Here is a 19,686-nt window from a genome sequence, read left to right as displayed (position 1 = left end):
TGCGCATTCTTAGTTCATTCCTCCTCTGGAGTCTAAACCGTTAAGACGGTCGGGGTCAAATGCAGAGACGGAATTTCAAGAAAGTGTAAACCTAAAACAAGTGACAGTAGGCCTTTCTTCTGTGTCTAAGCTCTCATCCTTGTTCAAGGTCCTCAACCAGCCACAGCAGCTCTTTCTGTTGAACCCAGACATGGTTGGTTGTTGGTGCCTCACAGATCTCGATTGGCTAAACCCACTTGATCAAGTATGTGTAGAGCAGGAAGCTATGGAATATACACAGCGCTGTGGTCAAAGGGCTACTGTGCCCCCCCCCCCCCCCCCCCCTTCTTAAGTAACCAGCAGCAAAGGAACAGGTGTGAGGTCCAGAGTCAAAGAGGCCAGTGGCAAAAACAGCAACTGTAGCCCAACAGTAAAAACAAATGTCATCCTGACACTCAGCCTGTTATTATGGTGTCTGTAATAATGTCAGCTGTGTCTCATTGAGCGAGGGTTGGTTAATGTGCCCCAGGCGCTCTGATGCTGCTTTATTTTGGGTGTAAAAAGGCTCTGTTGTGCTCTGCAGCTATCACATGTTGAACTCGATATCCTCACTTTAAGCTTTTTATTGTTAGCCAAAAACTCCCGGCAGCATGGCATTTCCAGATGGGCCTCAGATTGTAAAGGAAACTAATTTGAGTTGAAAGCGTGAATTTAGCATGGTTTGCCTCAGGGGTTGATCAACATAGTTATAGTTTGTGATTATGCAATGAGTTGGCCCCGGAGCTTTGGTTTCACCATATCAAGACTGATTGATTATTAGTTTTTTAGATCTAACATGTTCCAGAGTCAAGTCGCAAAGCCACATCCCCAAGTGCAAAGGGGGGATTCATAACAAACACATGCTAACTTCCCAGCGCCAAGATAACTGAAGCTCTCTCATCAAGCTTTTCGCTTTAATTAGTGCACCAGTGTCCCATGACTGAACATCTTCCTTTAGTCTTTAGTCTAAGACACAGCATCACTTCACTGCTTAATTTTCAGTTTTTGGAGTAAACTGTCACCCTACTGCTCCTCATGGATTCAGCAACTTCATATTTGCTGCCATGATGCCATGAACAGAACAAATAAACTGACTAATCAACTGAATGTGTGTGTCCATCCATCCATTGTCTCTACCTGCTTACCCTGTTCAAGAAAACACAAAGAAAAGTCTCAAGTCTACTGGTCTGTTCTAGTGAAAGTGTAACATTGCCTCCCATTGTTGGTTTTGGCCTCTTAATTCTTATCAACTGGAGCTGACTGTTAGTTACATTACTAATTCTATTACAAATCAATTTGAAAAGTGTTTCAACTCAACTGTGCCTGTGCTTTTCTTCCTTCTTTTGCAGCTCATTGTGCAGAAAGTTGTGTTCACGGCCGCTGCATGGCCCCCAACACCTGCCAGTGTGAACCAGGCTGGGGAGGCTCCAACTGCTCCAGCGGTAAGTTCTCACAGCTGTTGCTGTCCATGAGTGTGCATGGCTTTGTGTGTTTGTCTTTTCTGACCTGGCAGAGACAACCAGACTGCTGTAAGGCAGCAGACACCTTCACTGTACCTCACAAACACCAGCAAACATTTGGCAAAGACCACAACTGGGAAGTAATTAACCCTCTGGAAGATTTATTTTTTCTCTTTGAATAATTGAAAAACATATTTTACTAGACAGGATGACCAATTTCGACATGAAAAAAAATCTGTGGCAAACAAACCTGTTAACTATCAACAAGACCTTGTGGGTGACAGTTTTCCAAATTCCGCATATGCACTCACCACGAAGTTTTAAAGGTGACATCTGTTTTAGTTGTCTCCCCTTATGTTTATAATGAAATACATCAGGAGTTTGTGTTGAATAAACTGGAGGTTGATGCCTAATTAGATAAACCTGAAGGCCTTGAATTGCCCTGATAGCTTAATTTTGATTAATGTGAATGCAGCTGGCCAGTCAGAACAGTGAGGGCTTTTGGGGGAGTACATAATACAGTGTTTTCACTCAGTGTGCACAGTAGTTAATTGACAGTATCTGTTAGTGTCATCATTATCATCATCATCAGCATCATCCTCATTATCGTGATCAACATCTTGCCCAGCTTTGAACTTGAACAGGGCATTGAACAGACTGAGTAGATTGTGTGTTAGACACTTTCCACAGCGTGTGATTCTCTGAGTGTGTGTCTGTGTCTGTAGGCTGATATGTGTGAGGAGCCCATGGGGTGTGCCCCTGACGCCTCGGGTTTCACTTTAGTAATAAAGAGGTTATTGTTGTGTCTGGGCACTGGGGCTCCACTGGGCCCCAACAGGCCTGGCCTGTCTGTCTGCTCCCACCCACCCACACACACACACACTCTTTTCATCTTAAAAAAAATTATATATAAGGACCTTATGATCCTATGTGGGAATGACTTACTCGGAAATTGGAAGGTTAAATAATAAACTAATGTGCCGTCACACTGACATCGTTTGTTATCATCAAGTCATGATGGGAAATGAGGGCGAGTATGAAAAAGACAAAAATGATAAAGGGTCGGTATTAAAGTAAAGAGACAAGTTAGAGCAGAGGAAGAGGAGGAAGGAAGGAGGGCAAGTCTCCATGTTTCTTCAGAATATTTGGGGCTTCTCAGTCTTGGTGGAGGCATGAACTCCAGTGTTTCTGATCCCATATTTGTAGATGTCAACTCTTTATTCTAAGTGTATTATTACTTGCATATTGTCCCATTTTTATTGGGATATTTAGATAAAATTGTGTTTTGAAGAAGAAAGGCTGTATCACATGATGATGCTTTAATCTGCATAGGTATCATCATGTTGTTTCTTGAGATGGTTGATTTAGTCGACCCTAACCCCTCAGCCCCCTTAGACATGTAAGTTTAATTTCCTCTGGTTGCCTGCAAAGAGCCGGATGCATTGACTCTGTTTTACAGGTCAGTGGGCCCCAACAATACGTCTGAGGATCAATTTGGGGGCCGAGATCAGGAAGTGGGGGCAGTGCAGTGTTAAGGGGTGAGAAGGAAAAAGCAGGAGAAAACAGTGCGGCAGGAAATGACCTCGGGCTGTGGGGGCTTGTGAGTTTGTACATAGCACCGATCATAACAACACAAGAACACAAGCAGCTCAGGAGGCCATTACCTCATTTTTTATGTCTCACTCTCTCTCTCTACAAAGGCACATGCACACTGTTGTCCATTAAGTTGGAGTCGTTTTTTATTCCAACTTTATGGGCAGCAGTGTAAGTGTGGTCATCACTCAGTGTCGGCACGTTGTAGCTCTGGTTACATGAAAGTGAATCATCAAGACAGAAAGATCAGATCTGACTAAGGAACACGGCCTGTGATGTGACTCATGTCCTTGTGGTTTATGAATAAAGATTTAAAGCCAAAACTATAAGAATATTTAATATAAAGAGCTGTGTGATAATGTTTCACTGTATGTCTGTATAACATTGTTAAATCCAGAGTGGTTGCCTGCCTTTCTTGATCAGCGGGTCAAGTGTTGTGTCCAAAGCTTTTATGGAACACATGGTCAGTGAAGCAGCCTGAGGTCACAGAGTCTCTTTGTTGCTTTTCTCAGAGTCTTTCTGCTGCCATTGTTAAGTCTTTTCTCTCTTATCAGACTGAAGCTTTACTCAGTGAGTGGAAGACCGTCTGTTCATACTCATACGCAACATTTGAAATGTCATTCACCAGCCACGCTACGCCACAACATTTAGGCTGCCCGCCTGAGAGAGATGAGGCTGGATCATTCTACTTTGAGCCTCACCCAATGCCGGAAGGAGAAACTAAAGACAAGGGCAGCACTGTGTTTAAAATGAGTTGTGATTATCTGGGTAACTTGATGAATGATAGGCATGAATGGATGGATGGCAGGATGATGGGACGAGTAGGAGAAAATGTATAGGGGAGTTAGAGGGAGGGAAGAGAGGATGATGGGATGAGTCAGATGTTACAGGGATGGAAGGGGAAAGGAAAGGATAGTCAATGATTTCCAAATTTAACCATTTACCTTCAAAGTATTGCACTTACAACTGGTATGATCTTACCTGAGAGAGATTAGTGAGCCAGATGTGAGTGCAAAGAGGAGAAGTGCTAACAAAAACAACACAGAGCACAAAAAGGAATACAGAGACACGGACGGGACGGTTACTAGAGGAGCACAGAGACAAACCAGGAACAGATACAGCGACCAGAATGACGAGAACACTAACCAGGGACACGGGAAACAAGTGACGGGAGGAAAAGGGAAACAGATTCAGGAGCAACAAGGAGTAAACGTAGCGTTAGAAAACGGGAAACAAAGCTGGAAACAACACGGTTTGAAGGTATTGAAGGTCCTGGTTTGAAGGTATCTGATTTGAGAAGGTCACTGCAGCTCTTCTGTGGAGTCCAGTTATGAATGTGTTAACAGACTTTGCAGAGCTGCCAATGTCCTGACTCACACTGCTCTTTGGGATGCTGCTCTGCATGGAACGTAGCACTTAATGCCCATTTCCTATTATTTTGCCAACTTTGTAAACTCAGACAACCTCTTGGACACGCTCGTTTCTCCTCCCCATGTGTTTCTTTCAAGGCGCACGCACACATGTGACACAGTCCCTCTGACTCACACGCTCGCAGAGTCTACATCCAAAACAAGGGCATCTTTCTCTTTCTCTGCTTGTTGTTGGACAATTGACATTTACATCTCCTACATTCCCAAAGTAGTTAAAAAAATGTATGATTGCATTCCGTGATTCTCTCTACTTGGAAATCATATGACATATTTTAGGAGGAGTAGGGGTAAAGGGGGACGGAGGATGTTGTCTAAGGGAGGGGGGAAAAGATGATGTTGATGCTGAAGGGGTGGAACGAGGGGATATTGGGATGAAGAGGCTAAGGGGATGGATGATCAGGGTGAAGGGTGGGGAGAGGGGAGGAACGGATTAGGAGATGGGCGAGCTCGAGGGGAGGGTCAAGGTTTATGTTGGCCTGACATGTGTGATGTCGGCTGCTAAACTTAAGTGGACTCTTGTTGTTCATGCTGAGCACGCCAACATGCTTGTGATCACCGTGACAGAGAAGAACTAACTGTCCAGATAATTAAAAACACATTAATACGAGTAATTGGCCTATGCAAGAATGTGTTTTTGGGGTATTTGATACACTTACTGCTGTTAATACTGGAGTTCAATTTGTTGTGAATGGAGTGTACATGTGGGTGTGTGTATGTGTTTATACTCAAGCCACTGATTAAGAGATAATAATGGGGATTTAACTGTAAAATACAATTAAACTATGGAGGAGGAAGTTAACTCTGGGGATGCTCCAGATGTTTTCTCTCCCTAGGAATCCTTTGTATCACCGAGAACCCTTTCTCACCCTCTGTTCCCATGAGCACATCATGCCTGCTGGACTGGGTAATCACTAAATAGATGGAAAACAACCCCCCCCCCCCCAAATTCTGGAGAGTCAGAGCTCTCAACAACTGGTGGCTCAAATAACTTAGTGAAGCTTTTCCTCCTCTTGTCAGACTTCTTCCCCCTTAAATCCTTCTTTTTGTGACGTGTGAAGACGTATTTTTAGATTTTTTCTGAGTAACTATAAGTCTTAGAATACTCCGAATACAGAATACAGCAGAAGTCTGGTTCACATCATGAAGTCTTGTTCATTTTTCAATCCATGTTGACGATCTAGAATAACGAGTGACATTGAATCAGACCATGATGCTTCCAGCCCTGTGACCAAACCGCGGCACTGTGCGCTTTTTCTCTTCTTTTTTTTTTCATAGCCGTCTTGAATAGGCCAAAGGAAAAGAGAACAGTGTGTTCCCTGGGGAGCGGATGAGGAGCCCTGAGCTTCTGAGAGTTTGGCCTTTCTTCAATCTAGGTCAGGTTTCACAAACGTACCAGGATGGCACAATTGAATGGAAGAGGGTTTTTACATGGGCCCTCACACACACACACCCCGCCTGAGGAAATGGCAGCGTGCACTTCTTTTTATCAGGTCAAAGTGAAACAGACTAATGCAGGAGGAATAAAGGAGCCTGCTTATCACTGAACACTGCAGACAGTCGCATGAGAGAGCTGGAGTGCTTTCATGCAAGCGAGGCTGATGTCAGCGTTCATGTTGGAACTAGTTTTCTTTCTATTGACAAAATGGGAAATTATTTACCAAAGTTTTAAGTAATGCTGCGTTGTTGTCTGCTCATTGTAAGGTGGTGTGTATACCATAGGTGTGCTAGTGGTTCTCTGGAGAAATGACCAAAACACAAATGTAAACATGGAGGTGCAGACGATCATAATACTGCTTTTGTTCTTTTAAGTAAAGAAATACACAGAATTGCTGCAGGAATTGTCTGAAGAATCAGCTACAGGGTGATCTTGATCTATCGATTGATCGAGGACCATCTGTGGTTCTAGATCAAGTCGTATTTAGCTTTAATTTGATACATGGACCTAAAATTCCATCTTTGCTGATGTTGTGGCTCTGACCTGCACCCATTTCTGACCAATGAGCGAACGAGGAAGTGTTGTGACATAACTTGTGTTTATATATTTGGTTCTGGCGGGGATTTCTTCTTGAGACCAAACTGAACCAAACAGCAAATGCATCATCGGAACAATTTGATCCGTGATTCACAAAATCTCACTTTGGCCGATCCTTAATATAGACCTTCATGACGTAGACCGCTGTAATGAAAGGTCTGGCATTGAAAGCATTGTAAACCCAACTCACTCCCTGATATTTTTGCCCCGGTCTTTTCCAGAGCTGGAGTCAGCAGTGCTCTGCTTTGTGCCAGATGAAAGACAACTAGAATAAATATGTGGTCCAACACGTTGTGCAGTTTACCAGTTTACTGTGGGCAGCCTGATGAAGCCTCCATGCGGCAAGTGGTGATGGGAAGGCCAGATGCATGTTTGAGCTTGCGCATGTGTGTGCAGTTTTGCAGTGTGGTTGAAATCCAATAGCAGAAAGGTTAATGAGGTGGATTGTAACAGCCATGCTAACTCACCACCTCGCTGTATTTAGGATCATGTGTTCTCCATGTGAGTAGCAGACTCTGGTTTCAGCCTCCTGTTTCTGCTTGTTTAGGGCAGTAAAGATGATTGATGATAAGATCAAAACGTAGGTACATTACATGTTACAGCAATGGAGGGTACACAACAAAATATGATCGGAGCAATCCAGATAAGATGCTAAGCCAGTGGTTCCCAAAGTTTTTCTTTCGCGCTCCCCTTTTATAGATCAGAAGTTTTGGAGTAGCTCTGCGCCCCCCCCCTAGGGGTCGCGCCCCCCCACTAGGATTTGAAAATGAAGGCCAGGACAGTAGCAGAGATCATGAACTACATTAAATGAAGTCTTTCTCTCCTCTCCTCCCCAGCTTGTGACAGTAACCACTGGGGCCCTCACTGCAGTAACAGATGCCAGTGTCAGAATAAAGCTCTATGTAATCCCATCACCGGCGCCTGCATCTGCACGCCGGGCTACAGAGGCTGGCGCTGCGAGGCCCAGTGTGAAGTGGGCACCTACGGAAACGGATGCCAACAGAAATGCCAATGCCAGAACGGAGCTGCATGTCACCATGTGACCGGAGAATGCAACTGCTCACCAGGATACACCGGTGCTTTGTAAGTTAAACCTTACAAAGCGACGTGGAACTTTTTTGCATTGGAAAGTGGCTGGCACTCATGTAAAGTAAACACCATTTAGTATTATACCTAGTGCAATGTTTCATATTCACCAAGATATATTTAAACAAAGCTTCTTAAAGAATGGTAAGAGGGTGTAAAATGTATTGAATACATGGTGTAATAATGATAAAAAATACTTTCCCTGGCAGTTGCGAAGACCTGTGTCCACCAGGTAAACATGGGCGGCAGTGTGAGGAGAGATGTCCATGTCAGAACGGAGGAGTGTGTCACCATGTTACTGGAGAGTGTTCTTGTCCTGCAGGATGGATGGTACGTACACACACACAGGCATCATTCCCTTTACTTTCATATTATGCTTTTTCTTCCTCTGAATGTTTCTTATTTCACACGTTTATTGACTTAAATGTGTTTTGCGATAATAGTTGCTTGATTTTTAAGACAAACCAGATATGTTATGCTTACAAAAACACAGTTATTAAAGCAATGTTTCTAACTCTAAAGTCTCCATTTACCTGATGAACATCTTGGTGGCTGTCCTCCAAATGTAATGAGTCTTCCTGCAGTTTTGTGTTGCATCTTCCTGCTTTTCTGTCGACTCTAAAGCTTTGTAAGAACTGAGCGCTATCATCAAAAATGAACAGCTGTGAAAAATCCACTGCTGCACAGAGAGGAGGACGAGGTGATGAAGGTGTGGATGATGATAGTAAAGATCTTAAAGAATTTTGAAGAGTCTGCATCAAAGAAGCAAAAAGCAGGTCAAGACCCCAGGGCATAAGGAGAACAGAAGCTCAAAATAATGACATCATGAACAGAAATGTTTCGATAACGAGTTACTATCACGCAGCATGACGACATATAGTGATAGGAGAGTGCGACTGTGGTGGTCCATGGCTAAAATCCAGAATACAAGAGCAATACACTCTTATTTTAGTTATGTTTTGTAGTAATGCTTAAACAGAAGTTAAAAGTGTGTGTAGAAAGATTGCAGGTGTACAAACTTAATGCCAAATATGTATGTGAATGGATGACTGGTGTTGATTCAAGTCTGATTATTAATTTTCCATTTGGATGGAGTTAAAAGAATCATTATGCACTTTCTGTAATATGCAGTTGTAAAAGGAAATTTCCTGTTGTTGTTGCTGCAGGGTACCGTGTGTGGCCAGCCATGTCCAGAAGGCCGCTTTGGAAGAAACTGTTCCAAGGAATGTCAGTGTCACAACAACGGGATTTGTATTTCATCCACTGGACAATGTCTCTGCAGCCCTGGATACACAGGAGAACGGTGAGTGGTGTGGATGTTTGACACCAGCTGTCGAGGGAGAGAGAAGTAAAAAACAAGTAATGAGAAAACCTGTTGATGAAGTATATCGTATAACTAATTTACTCATGATATTATCACGTCAGGATGATGACACTGGCTTGTCTCATATCCTGTGTTGTCTATTCCCCCCCCTACCCCCCCCCACACACACACACACACTAAAACAATTCAAGTACAATTATAATCTCCCAGACCTTTTCTTTACAGAGAAAACACCAACAGAAAGCCCAGTCAGTGTTTTCATAGTGTGTGCCAACCAAAGCTATAAGTCCATATAATTAGCAATATCAGAGGGCATGTACCATATACTTAGGCAGACCAGTGACGCGACAGGAATAGCCCTTCAACTCCACTTTTATGAGTGAATAAAGGCTTGAGGGAAGCCAAACGGGTACAGCACTGCTTAGAACAGGGCCGGCTGTACCACGCCCTTACCCACTGGAATCCATTAACAGGATAATGCAAGGTTGGGGTGGGGGATTTTTTAGTGTATTATGACAATGCTATGGTGGAATGTGTATCATACACTGCATTATATATACTGTATATATATATACATAAACATGTATACACACTTTTGACTGTTGTTGGTTGATGCTCCTCTGTGCACTGAGCACAGGGATCCAGCCTACATCCTGTTGCTTCAATGAATTTTGACATTGTTTTGTATCCTGCAAGCTGTAATGATATAGTACAAGTCTTATAAAATGTTTGAAAATACCGCAGTCATTACAACAGACAGAGAGAGACAGAAGGGGGAGGAAGAATGAAGAACAATGAAGCCAGAAAGTCTCTCTCTCTCTCTCTCTCTTACTGGACACTACAACAGATCCTGACATTGACCTCTCTAGTTCATCGCTTCTGGGTTATTTCTCCCTCTGTGCAGATGCCAGGACGAGTGTCCAGTTGGTACTTATGGCGTTGCCTGTGCGGAGACCTGCAACTGTATGAACAAGGGCAAGTGCTACCACACCAACGGAGTGTGCCAGTGTCAAGCAGGATACACAGGGGAGATGTGTGAGGTCCGACTGTGTCCTGAAGGCTACTATGGACTCAAATGCGATAAGAAGTGTCCGTGCTATGCTCAAAACACACGCAGGTAATCAATACTACTGTTACAATGGACCATAAAAGCATGCAAGTTTACTTCAGGATTAGGCCAGACATGTTTCTAGTGTCAAAGATGATGTTTGCTTTGATTCCAGAACATTATTAGTGATTTAGCTCAGATGTTGCTATAAACCTCTCCTGGTGTCTCCATGTCTCTCTTTTCCTTCTACAATTGGTTGCTGTTAAAATGAAATTTGAGCAGTGAACACAAATCCTAAATCCAAAATTTATGGCTCCGACTTTGTAAGAGCACAACAGTCTGATAGTTAAGCCTGCACACAGTTATGTGCCTGTAGCCTCTGATCAGTTAGACTGGCACAGCTGGTGGCCTGCATGTGTCATGGCACAGAACAGCTGTCCCTCTGCTCCTCAATAGGCCTGCTGTTTCAGGTGGCCCAGCTGTCAAACACTGCCTGTCCGCCTCCTCCTTCTCCTCCTCCTCTGTGGCACTGCAGCTAATTGTCATGCTGGAAAACATTATGATGACTTTTGCTCCTTCCATGATTCCCCTAATGTCAGTAGAGGTCAGGAAATCTTGTCTGATCCAAAGATTGAACAATGGACACTGCAGCCCATAGCCCCCTCTACTGGCGGGGCAACAAAAAAAAAGCCCATTACCTCATCTCTCTTTCTCTTATTCTCATTTCTATCTATCAGATGCATGTTTTGGTTGTTATTGTCACAAAATGAAACTGGAATCTTCTTTTTCCTATTATTATCACTTTCTTCTTATCATCTTATTGTCCCTCTCTCTTACCAGCTGCCACCCAATGTCAGGAGAGTGTACGTGCCAGCCTGGTTGGTCAGGCCTCTACTGTAATGAGGCGTGCACTCCAAGCTTTTTTGGAGAGTCCTGTCTGCAGGTCTGCCAGTGCCAGAATGGAGCCGACTGCAACAGTGTGACGGGAGAGTGTGTTTGTGCGCCAGGTTTCAAGGTGAACCCAAAGCTGATGACTCTTCTTAAGATTTGATAGAGACTGCTCTGTTCTGAAAATATATTGGATGTGTTTACCGTCACAGGGCTCCAACTGTTCAGTCCCCTGCCAAATAGGAACCCATGGAATTAACTGCTCCTCCCGCTGTATCTGCAAGAATGGAGCTCAGTGTTCACCAGTGGATGGATCCTGCTCCTGCAAACAAGGTGAGAGGAGGAGAGAGAGCAGAGGAGCAAGTGTTTTGCCTCTCAGCTAAACTATTAATTATTAATTTTTCATCATCACTCACTAAATCACACTTGTGTTGTTGTCCTGTCAGGGTGGCATGGTGTGGACTGCTCCATCAACTGTCCAAGTGGTACGTGGGGTTTGGGCTGCAACTCCACTTGTAGATGTGGAAATGGAGCAGCATGCTACGCTCTGGATGGTTCCTGCACCTGTGCACCAGGCTGGAGAGGAGACAGATGTGAGCTCCACTGCCAGGTAATAACTTCTGTTACTGTGTGCTCCTAAAGCCCAATGAATGGGACAAGCACAGATATGTTTTCCCTGAACTATAGCCGATTATGTTTGAGTGCGTTTGATGTTGAGTCAGTTCTAGCGAGCTTGTCCATAATGACTCTAACATGGCCTTCTCAGGATGGTACCTATGGCCTGGACTGCAAGGAGCGCTGTGACTGCAGCCATGCAGATGGATGCCACCACTCCACTGGCCACTGCCGCTGCCTTGCTGGCTGGACAGGTACATCTCTACTCTCATGGCTGACTGTTCAGGTCATTCTCTCAAGTTGATCAACAGAACTCAGAACAGAAATGTAGACTGTGAGCTAATTTACTATTATTAGTCCCATCTCAAGTGGAAAATACCAAACTTATATTGTCACAGCCTCTGAAATGTGGGGATTAATGTTTGTACTGTTGATCAGAATAAGGTGGCAGTTTCAAGAGAGGAATTTGTTATTTGACATTTTGTAAAACATCTTGTTTCCTTTACTTTTTTGTCCTTGTTCAGCAGCATATTGATGCGAGGAGCTTATCTCCTGCTTTGGGTTTTTTCCCCCTCACTGTTTATGCTCAGCATGCCAGCTTTGCTTAGCAACGTGCTCACAGACTCCTCAAAGAACCCTTTGTACCTGTTCCCCTTGGCTCCTCACTCTGAACCCCAGTTAGCCTGCTGCTCAGTGACAGAAAAGGGGGAATGGGGAAGAGGGGAGGAACTTGATTTTAAGGAATTACCTCAAGGAATTCCCACAACGTCCTACATTTGAATTTAGCAATCATAGCTTGTATCATTTTGAGTGCAGTCCCTTGCTGGAACTTTAGTTAGGATGAAAACTGAAGTTAGTCCAAAACCTCCTACTTAAAATATTATCACAACAGTTAACTGTGTCTCTGTGTGTGTTTGTGCAGGTATTCATTGTGACAGTGTGTGTGCAGAGGGCCGCTGGGGCCCAAACTGCTCTGTGCCCTGTAACTGTAAGAATGGAGCGTCATGTTCTCCAGATGAAGGCACCTGTGAATGTGCCCCAGGATACAGAGGCACCACCTGCCAGAGGAGTGAGTCCACATTTACAATTTCTTCTTGTTCTATACCCCAAAATTAATTTCGAAATATAACAACTCGATGCTCTCCATGCTCCAGGTGAAGTAACTACTTTATAGCAATTCACAGCTCCGAATTCAGAATAACTTTAGGTGGGATGATGTCATGAAAAGTGTGCAAGCTCTATGGATTCTATTTACATCTGGATAGTTTTGACTTTGAGTTCTGACATACAGTGACAATGTGAGCCAGTCCACATCTACTGTATATGTGGTTTGGAAGATAACGTTTCATTCTAACCCCAATGTGCGTATCAGTCTTTGTTATAGTCATACGCAGTTTAAATTGATGTGGCAATGTTTCTTTAAAGCTTGTCGCCACCAAAATTTTAGGCTTTCCTCCATTTGGAATGCAGCACTGTATACATACTGTACACACAGATTGTAATTGCAGTCTAGATTAAAGGTGCAGCACTTACATCAGGCCCCTCTTAGTCAGTGGCTCAGAGTTTTCATGTCTTCTCTTCTCTGCAGTATGCTCCCCAGGTTACTTTGGTCACCGCTGCAGCCAGGCCTGCCCACAGTGTGTCCATAGCAACGGACCATGTCACCACGTCACAGGACAGTGCGACTGTCTGCCAGGGTTCAAGGGGGCACTATGCAACGAGGGTGAGCATCACAAGCAATGCACAGAACCTCGCGTTAAGCATACCTATGGACATTTTATATAGACATAAAACACATTTTCTTTCCACCAAGTGTTCATGCAGAGATATTGGCACAAACTGTGAGTGACTTCAGTACGGGAACTGCCGCACAGCTCTAATGCTAATCTAACTGCTAGTTTAATCACGTCATTTTCTGTTCCTACACAAAACACATACAAGGAATGACTAAGTGTACCTGTACCTGTGCAGTTTGTCCCAGCGGGCGCTTTGGTAAGAACTGTGCGTGGAGCTGCAGCTGCACCAACAACGGGACTTGTAACCCCATTGATGGATCCTGTCAGTGTTACCCAGGATGGATCGGCAGTGACTGCTCCCAGCGTAAGTTCACACACATCACTGCCACATCTGAGGACTCGAGTTACATCGCTTAGTCTGGACTCGAATCATCAATTTCACTGCCTTGAGACTCAACATAATAATAAAATAATTTTAAAAAGCTATGTATATGTATTTACATCAAAATCTAAACTTTATCAAGGACTCCAATTTTTAAGAATACACAATCTACTTTGATCAACTAATTATATTTACCCTTCTTACTGATTACCCTGGCATTACAGTGATGCTGACTAGTTAAGGACTCCAAACTCAAATTCTACTTGATCTTGATTGAACTTGATCCCACCTCTAACCAGTACTACAAATTTTTGCATAGATACTAATATGACATCATCCTGTAGACATACAATCCACAACATTACAGTTTATAATGTTAATATTTTTTGCAGGATTCCCTCATATAATATTCTATATGTGTGCCTTTGTTTGTGTCATGTTGCAGCGTGTCCACCTGGTCAGTGGGGACCAAACTGCATCCACACATGCAACTGTCACAATGGAGGCTACTGCAGTGCTTATGATGGAGAATGCAAATGTACACCTGGCTGGACTGGACTCTACTGCACCCAACGTTAGTCTCTCACTCTCTCTCTCTCTCTCTCTCTCTCTCTCTCTCTCTCTCTCTCTCTCTCTCTCTCTCTCTCTCTCTCTCTCTCTCTCTCTCTCTCTCTCTCTCTCTCTCTCTCTCTCTCTCTCTCTCTCTCTCTCTCTCTCTCTCTCTCTCTCTCGCTCGCACGCACGCACGCACGCACGCACGCACGCACGCACGCACGCACGCACGCACGCACGCACGCACGCACGCACGCACGCACGCACGCACGCACGCACGCACGCACGCACGCACGCACACACACACACACACACACACACACACACACACACACACACACACACACACACACACACACACACACACACACACACACACACACCAAGTAGATTGGATTGACATTAACTTAAGTGTGATAAATAATAAAGCTGTTATTGGGTGTGAGCTGAGACTTGATTCAGATTGATTGTTTGTGTGTGTGTGAAGGTTTGAGTTAATGTAATAAAGTAGAATCTTGGTTGCAGGCTGTCCGTTGGGTTTCTATGGGAAGGACTGTTCTCGGAGCTGTCTGTGCAGGAACGGAGCCGACTGTGACCACATCTCTGGACAGTGCACCTGTCGCACCGGCTTCATGGGCTTCCACTGTGAACTAAGTATGCACCACTATGTCTTACATTCTGTATCCATACTAATCCTTTCCATATTTCTAACAAGTAGTAGTTTGGTTGTATTGTTAAAGCCCTTTCTGTTACAATTCAGTGACATTACAGTTGAAAATAAAGCTTGCTTGAGTGTTTTTTCTTTGTTCTTTGCAGAGTGCCCCTCTGGCTCATATGGTTATGGCTGCCGTCAGGTGTGTGACTGTCTAAACAACTCTACCTGTGATCATATGACTGGTACATGTTACTGCAACCCCGGCTGGAAGGGAGCACGCTGTGATCAAGGTGAGGACCTGCCCCACACACACACACCACACGACTGCTTTATACGTTTTCAATACATATAACAGAATTAATCAGGTAATTGATGTACAGGTTTATTCTTGTAGAAATTAACAACAATAATTAGAAGGACCAGAAGGCCTTTAATAATGAAAATGATCCTACGTCCGGACTGGCTATGTTACAAGGATGAACAGAGTGAAATCTATGTCAAATTGTTATGTAATTATTCACTGTCATCACTCTCTAACAACCTCTATTCAAAAAGAACTCAAACGTGTCTCACACTAAGCTGTCCCTCTCTGCAGCAGGTGTAGTGGCGGTGGGGAACCTGAACAGCTTAACAAGTGCAGCCATGCAAGTGGACACCTACCAGATTGGTGCCATCGCAGGCATCATCGTCCTGGTTCTTCTGGTTCTGTTCCTCCTCCTCCTCTTCATCATCTACAGGAAGAAACAGAAGGGCAAAGAGCCCACCATACCAGCGGTGACCTACACTCCAGCCCTGAGGGTCACTGCTGATTACACTATCACAGGTAGATGAACCTAGTTCAAACTTCAGCCACGTCATGACGTCAAGTCATGGCTCAAAAATAATAATCTCTCTAATCCTGTTCAGGCACTGGTTTGGAGTTTGAAGCCTGGTTTGCAGAGCACTGACTCTTATACAGTGTCAGGATTTGACTTTGATCAATTTGTGTTTGTTGAACTCAAAAGGTCTTGCAATTTTTCAGATGCTAATGTGCCAACATGTGAAGGTCATCCCAGGAACTACTCCAATCCCAGCTACCATACCCTGAGTCAGCGCGTCACCCCCCGACATATGGACAATTCTCCATATGGAAAGGTAGGACAGTACACTCGCTCACACTGTTTAGAATAGGACAGAGGCAAAGAGATATCAGAGGATCCATCCATCCATCTTCCACCACTTATACAGGTCTGTGTCATGGAGGCACCATGCTAACCAAAATAGTCCAAATGTCCCCGTCTCTAAACACATTCTCTGGCACTCTCTGCAGATCCCAAGATATTCCCGAATGTAATCCCTGTGGTTTAATTTTGCTATGTTCTAAGAAAACGTAAAGTAATAATAGCAAATTGTTCATTGGAATGTAATTTATAGTCATTGCTTTGTGTACCTGACTTATGTCCGAACTGACGTCTGTCTAACTGAATTGAAATATAATATGGTAATGCTGGATTCAGTTCGTATGGTTGTGTTGTCATTGCTTTTCGGTTTATTCAGTGTCTCTTTCTGTCTGTAAAAATGAATTTCAGGCAAAGAGCAATCAGCAGTTTGCGAACATGACAAACGTGGAGCAGAGAAAGAGACCTCCCATAGATCACAATGGGACACTTCCTGCTGACTGGAAACAAGGGGACTGCTTCACTGAACTAGGTGAGGCACCACACACACGTACTGTATGTGCAGGTGGATTATGTACACAAAATGCTCCGAGAGGGTCATGTGGACACTCGTGTGCTTTGTCACCTTTGGAATGCTTTGTAAGTGAACAGTTAACTCAAGCTGGTAACACAATGGCACCTGACAGCAAGTTTGAACAGGATTCAAATCCACCCACAAGCTGATTCTTCATTTGTGGAGTTTGCTTTGGTTTGGTCTATCTGGGTTTCCTGTGGGTTTCTCTCCTCCCTCAGGCCTGAAAAGCCCTTTGAGACAATGTACGTGAAATTGGACTATACAAATAAACTTGACTAGACCTGTATCCAACAGAAATGGACGATGATAAGTCAACCATGTCCACTGCACTTTGCAAAGGATAAAACTACAAACCTTTAACAGCGAAACAACAAGTTACTCTATTTGATAAAGGCTGTTAAACTTTAAGCAAACTCAACAAAGAACAAAACAGTAGGGACCACTGAACGGACACAACAGACTTACATTACAGGTGATAAACAAACATGAGCTATACATCCATACCCTTTCACACACATACATCTACATAAACAACATACAGGTGATTTTTGGGTAACACTGAAGCCTAATCTCGCATTAATATTGGGTCATTCATAAAGGTAAATGACTTACGACAGTACACCTTGTATGTCATCATTTGCTTTTTGCTTTCACAACAGAGGAAGCAGTACAAAGTGTGGCTCTTGCATATGTAGCTGCTCATTAACATGTTGCTAACAGGACAATCAATGCACTTCATTCTCACATACCAGGTGCCTATGGAGTGGACAGGAGATACGTGGGGAAATCATTACGAGGTGCGTTCTGATGTTGCGTAAATAAAAGCTGAAGTGGTTATTGTGATGCTCATATTTATCTCTCACAAGCTGCGCTCTCTTTCATCCAGACTTGGGGAAGGGAACGCCCTATCACGCCAGTTCCTGTTCCCTCAACAGCTCTGAAAACCCATATGCGACCATAAAGGACCCGCCGCTGCTGACAGTCAAAAACACAGAGTGCGGCTACGTGGAAATGAAGTCTCCGGCCAGACGGTATTCATCGTACGCAGAGATTAACAACAGCAGCCCCACTAATAATAAGAACGTCTATGAAGTTGGTGAGAGTTCAAGTTACTAATTGTATATATACACAGTCTTATTGCATTGTGAAGTACACTAACTGTCATCATTTGAGTTTATTAACAACAGGTGTGCGTATGTTTTCAGAGCCCACTCAAAGTGCCATCAACCCTGCCGGTAACAGCCAAAGCCAAGGGCAGTTTGGCCAGGACCCGTACGATCTGCCAAAAAACAGCCATATTCCCTGTCACTATGATCTCCTGCCAGCCAGAGAGAGTCCAACGTCCGAGCACAAGGAGCCAGACAGTGAATGATCATAGACTCACGTCCACAAAGACAGGCACTCTTTACTCCTGCTACCTTCTCTATCTTTTTTCTTACTTCTCTAGGCTACGGGGGTCTGGACGTTCACTTTGATCCAAGCTCCCCCTTTTCCTTAGAGCAGTTTTCGAGGTGTGAGAAAGTCTCCGTAGGTCATTCCATACATCTGGGAGTTATGTTGTTTCTATATAACATTCAGTACAAATGAAATCTCTATTTTTATAACACAGAGTTAGAAAATCTAATGAATCTTTTAGCAGATAATGCTCCAAATCCATCAAATTAAGAACATTGCTTCAGTTGTTTGAGTTTTTCCTTCCGAGGAAGACCAGATCTCAAGCAGTTTGGCCATAGAGATGTTTGTGTATGTAATGAATCAAATGTAGTAAGGTCTGGTTAGTATTTAACTTAACCAAAAGTACAATTGCCATGTAAAGACTTGTTTTTTTATTTTTATACACACTATACATGTTTAATTTAATGGTATCCAAGCCAAGGCCAGACATTTGTTGACAGTATTCCAGTCTTTTATTTGAAATACTTTCCCACTAATTGCTGGTGTTTTCCCAAGTTATTCGACTTCATACACAATGCAAAGAAACTGTCATTTCCCATTGGTTTGTCACAAAGGAAAAAAATCCAAGAGAACCAAAACATATCATGTGGGAACACTCATTCTGCTCATTACTCAGAAATGTCTTCAACAGGAAAAAATGTACGTTTTGGGTATTGATTATTTACAATTTCCTGTAGATTTCCACATTAATTAATCCCTCATCTTTTGTCATAATACAACTACACAATCAATACATTCTTCTGAGCACCAAAAGAGCTCCGTCCGCTGTAGAACAGGGCCCTCAGTAGTTGTTAACACTAGGAAAACATTTGCTGATTTTTATTGCTGTGCAATATATAGGGCTCCAAATATTGAATAAAAATGTGTGCTTAAGCTGGACTTTGGCATTTTTAAATGGAATGATGTAACAAGAACATGAAAGCATGAATGTGTGATTGTGTTGTATGGTCTTTGTTTCAGAATGAGCAGACGGAGAAAACAGTCTTAAGCTGTTCTGAGCCTATTTGAAATGTTTGTAACATATGTATACATATGTATATAGTTTGGTCACTTTGAAAGACAGAGTGCAGTTCAACACCAATGTAACATGTTCACATCACCCTGTGTCTTATCTCACAAACTGATAACAGGAACCAAAATGTGATTTGTTCCGGTGTAATTTAAGGTCCAATTTACAACAACAAGAAAAGTTAAACAGTTTTGGAGACTGGGAAATTTGAGACTCTTGTACTCGTCCAACACTGTGTTATCTTTTCCAGTTTTCTACAGTCCTGTGTATTTAAAGAACCACTAAATGATATTTGTTTTCTGAAAGGAAAGATTCAGATTTCTTTCCTCGCTAAATGCTTCATGTAGCCTCTGCCACTTTGAGATACTGTCATGAATTTTTGAATTTTGTTTTTCATTATAGCGCTGTTTGTAAAATGCTTTTGAATAAAATAATTTTAAACGGAATACAGTGAAACAATTCTGTCTCTACATACATTGTACTTTTTGCTACAGACACAAAACAAGATTACAGGTTAAAGCAAGGCACACATTTTATTTTTTTAATTTATTATAAACTTATTTTGTAGACAATTAATTTATATATTCACAGGTTTTAACTGAAAACTCATCTATATGTAAAATAGTGTATTAATATAGTATAGTATATTTAGTTTTTTCTCTCAGCAACAAT

General features: G+C 43.0%; 1 protein-coding gene across 1 annotated transcript in view; it reads left to right on the top strand.

The window, feature by feature from the left end:
* Positions 1–19,423, top strand: part of megf10 (multiple EGF-like-domains 10) — a 28,196-nt gene extending 8,773 nt beyond the window's left edge. The window contains exons 5-25 of the mRNA XM_076163989.1: positions 1,368–1,460; positions 7,370–7,616; positions 7,829–7,949; positions 8,786–8,922; positions 9,848–10,060; positions 10,832–11,006; positions 11,092–11,212; positions 11,326–11,489; positions 11,646–11,748; positions 12,417–12,563; positions 13,083–13,217; positions 13,466–13,594; positions 14,058–14,186; positions 14,690–14,818; positions 14,981–15,109; positions 15,415–15,642; positions 15,841–15,953; positions 16,388–16,508; positions 17,303–17,347; positions 17,437–17,646; positions 17,756–19,423. Of these exons, the coding sequence (XP_076020104.1) occupies positions 1,368–1,460; positions 7,370–7,616; positions 7,829–7,949; positions 8,786–8,922; positions 9,848–10,060; positions 10,832–11,006; positions 11,092–11,212; positions 11,326–11,489; positions 11,646–11,748; positions 12,417–12,563; positions 13,083–13,217; positions 13,466–13,594; positions 14,058–14,186; positions 14,690–14,818; positions 14,981–15,109; positions 15,415–15,642; positions 15,841–15,953; positions 16,388–16,508; positions 17,303–17,347; positions 17,437–17,646; positions 17,756–17,922 (3,056 nt within the window). The 3' untranslated portion in view covers positions 17,923–19,423. The remainder of the gene's footprint in view (positions 1–1,367; positions 1,461–7,369; positions 7,617–7,828; positions 7,950–8,785; positions 8,923–9,847; positions 10,061–10,831; positions 11,007–11,091; positions 11,213–11,325; positions 11,490–11,645; positions 11,749–12,416; positions 12,564–13,082; positions 13,218–13,465; positions 13,595–14,057; positions 14,187–14,689; positions 14,819–14,980; positions 15,110–15,414; positions 15,643–15,840; positions 15,954–16,387; positions 16,509–17,302; positions 17,348–17,436; positions 17,647–17,755) is intronic.
* The last annotated feature ends 263 nt before the right edge of the window (positions 19,424–19,686 follow it).

This window comes from Genypterus blacodes, unplaced genomic scaffold (genome assembly GCF_046128005.1).
Source record: "Genypterus blacodes isolate CSIRO-AG114 ecotype Tasmania unplaced genomic scaffold, CSIRO-AGI_Gbla_v1 ptg000133l_1, whole genome shotgun sequence".
NCBI lineage: Eukaryota > Metazoa > Chordata > Actinopteri > Ophidiiformes > Ophidiidae > Genypterus > Genypterus blacodes.
The sequence above is the reverse complement of the archived record's forward strand: the minus strand, read 5'-3'. Positions and strand labels throughout refer to the sequence as shown.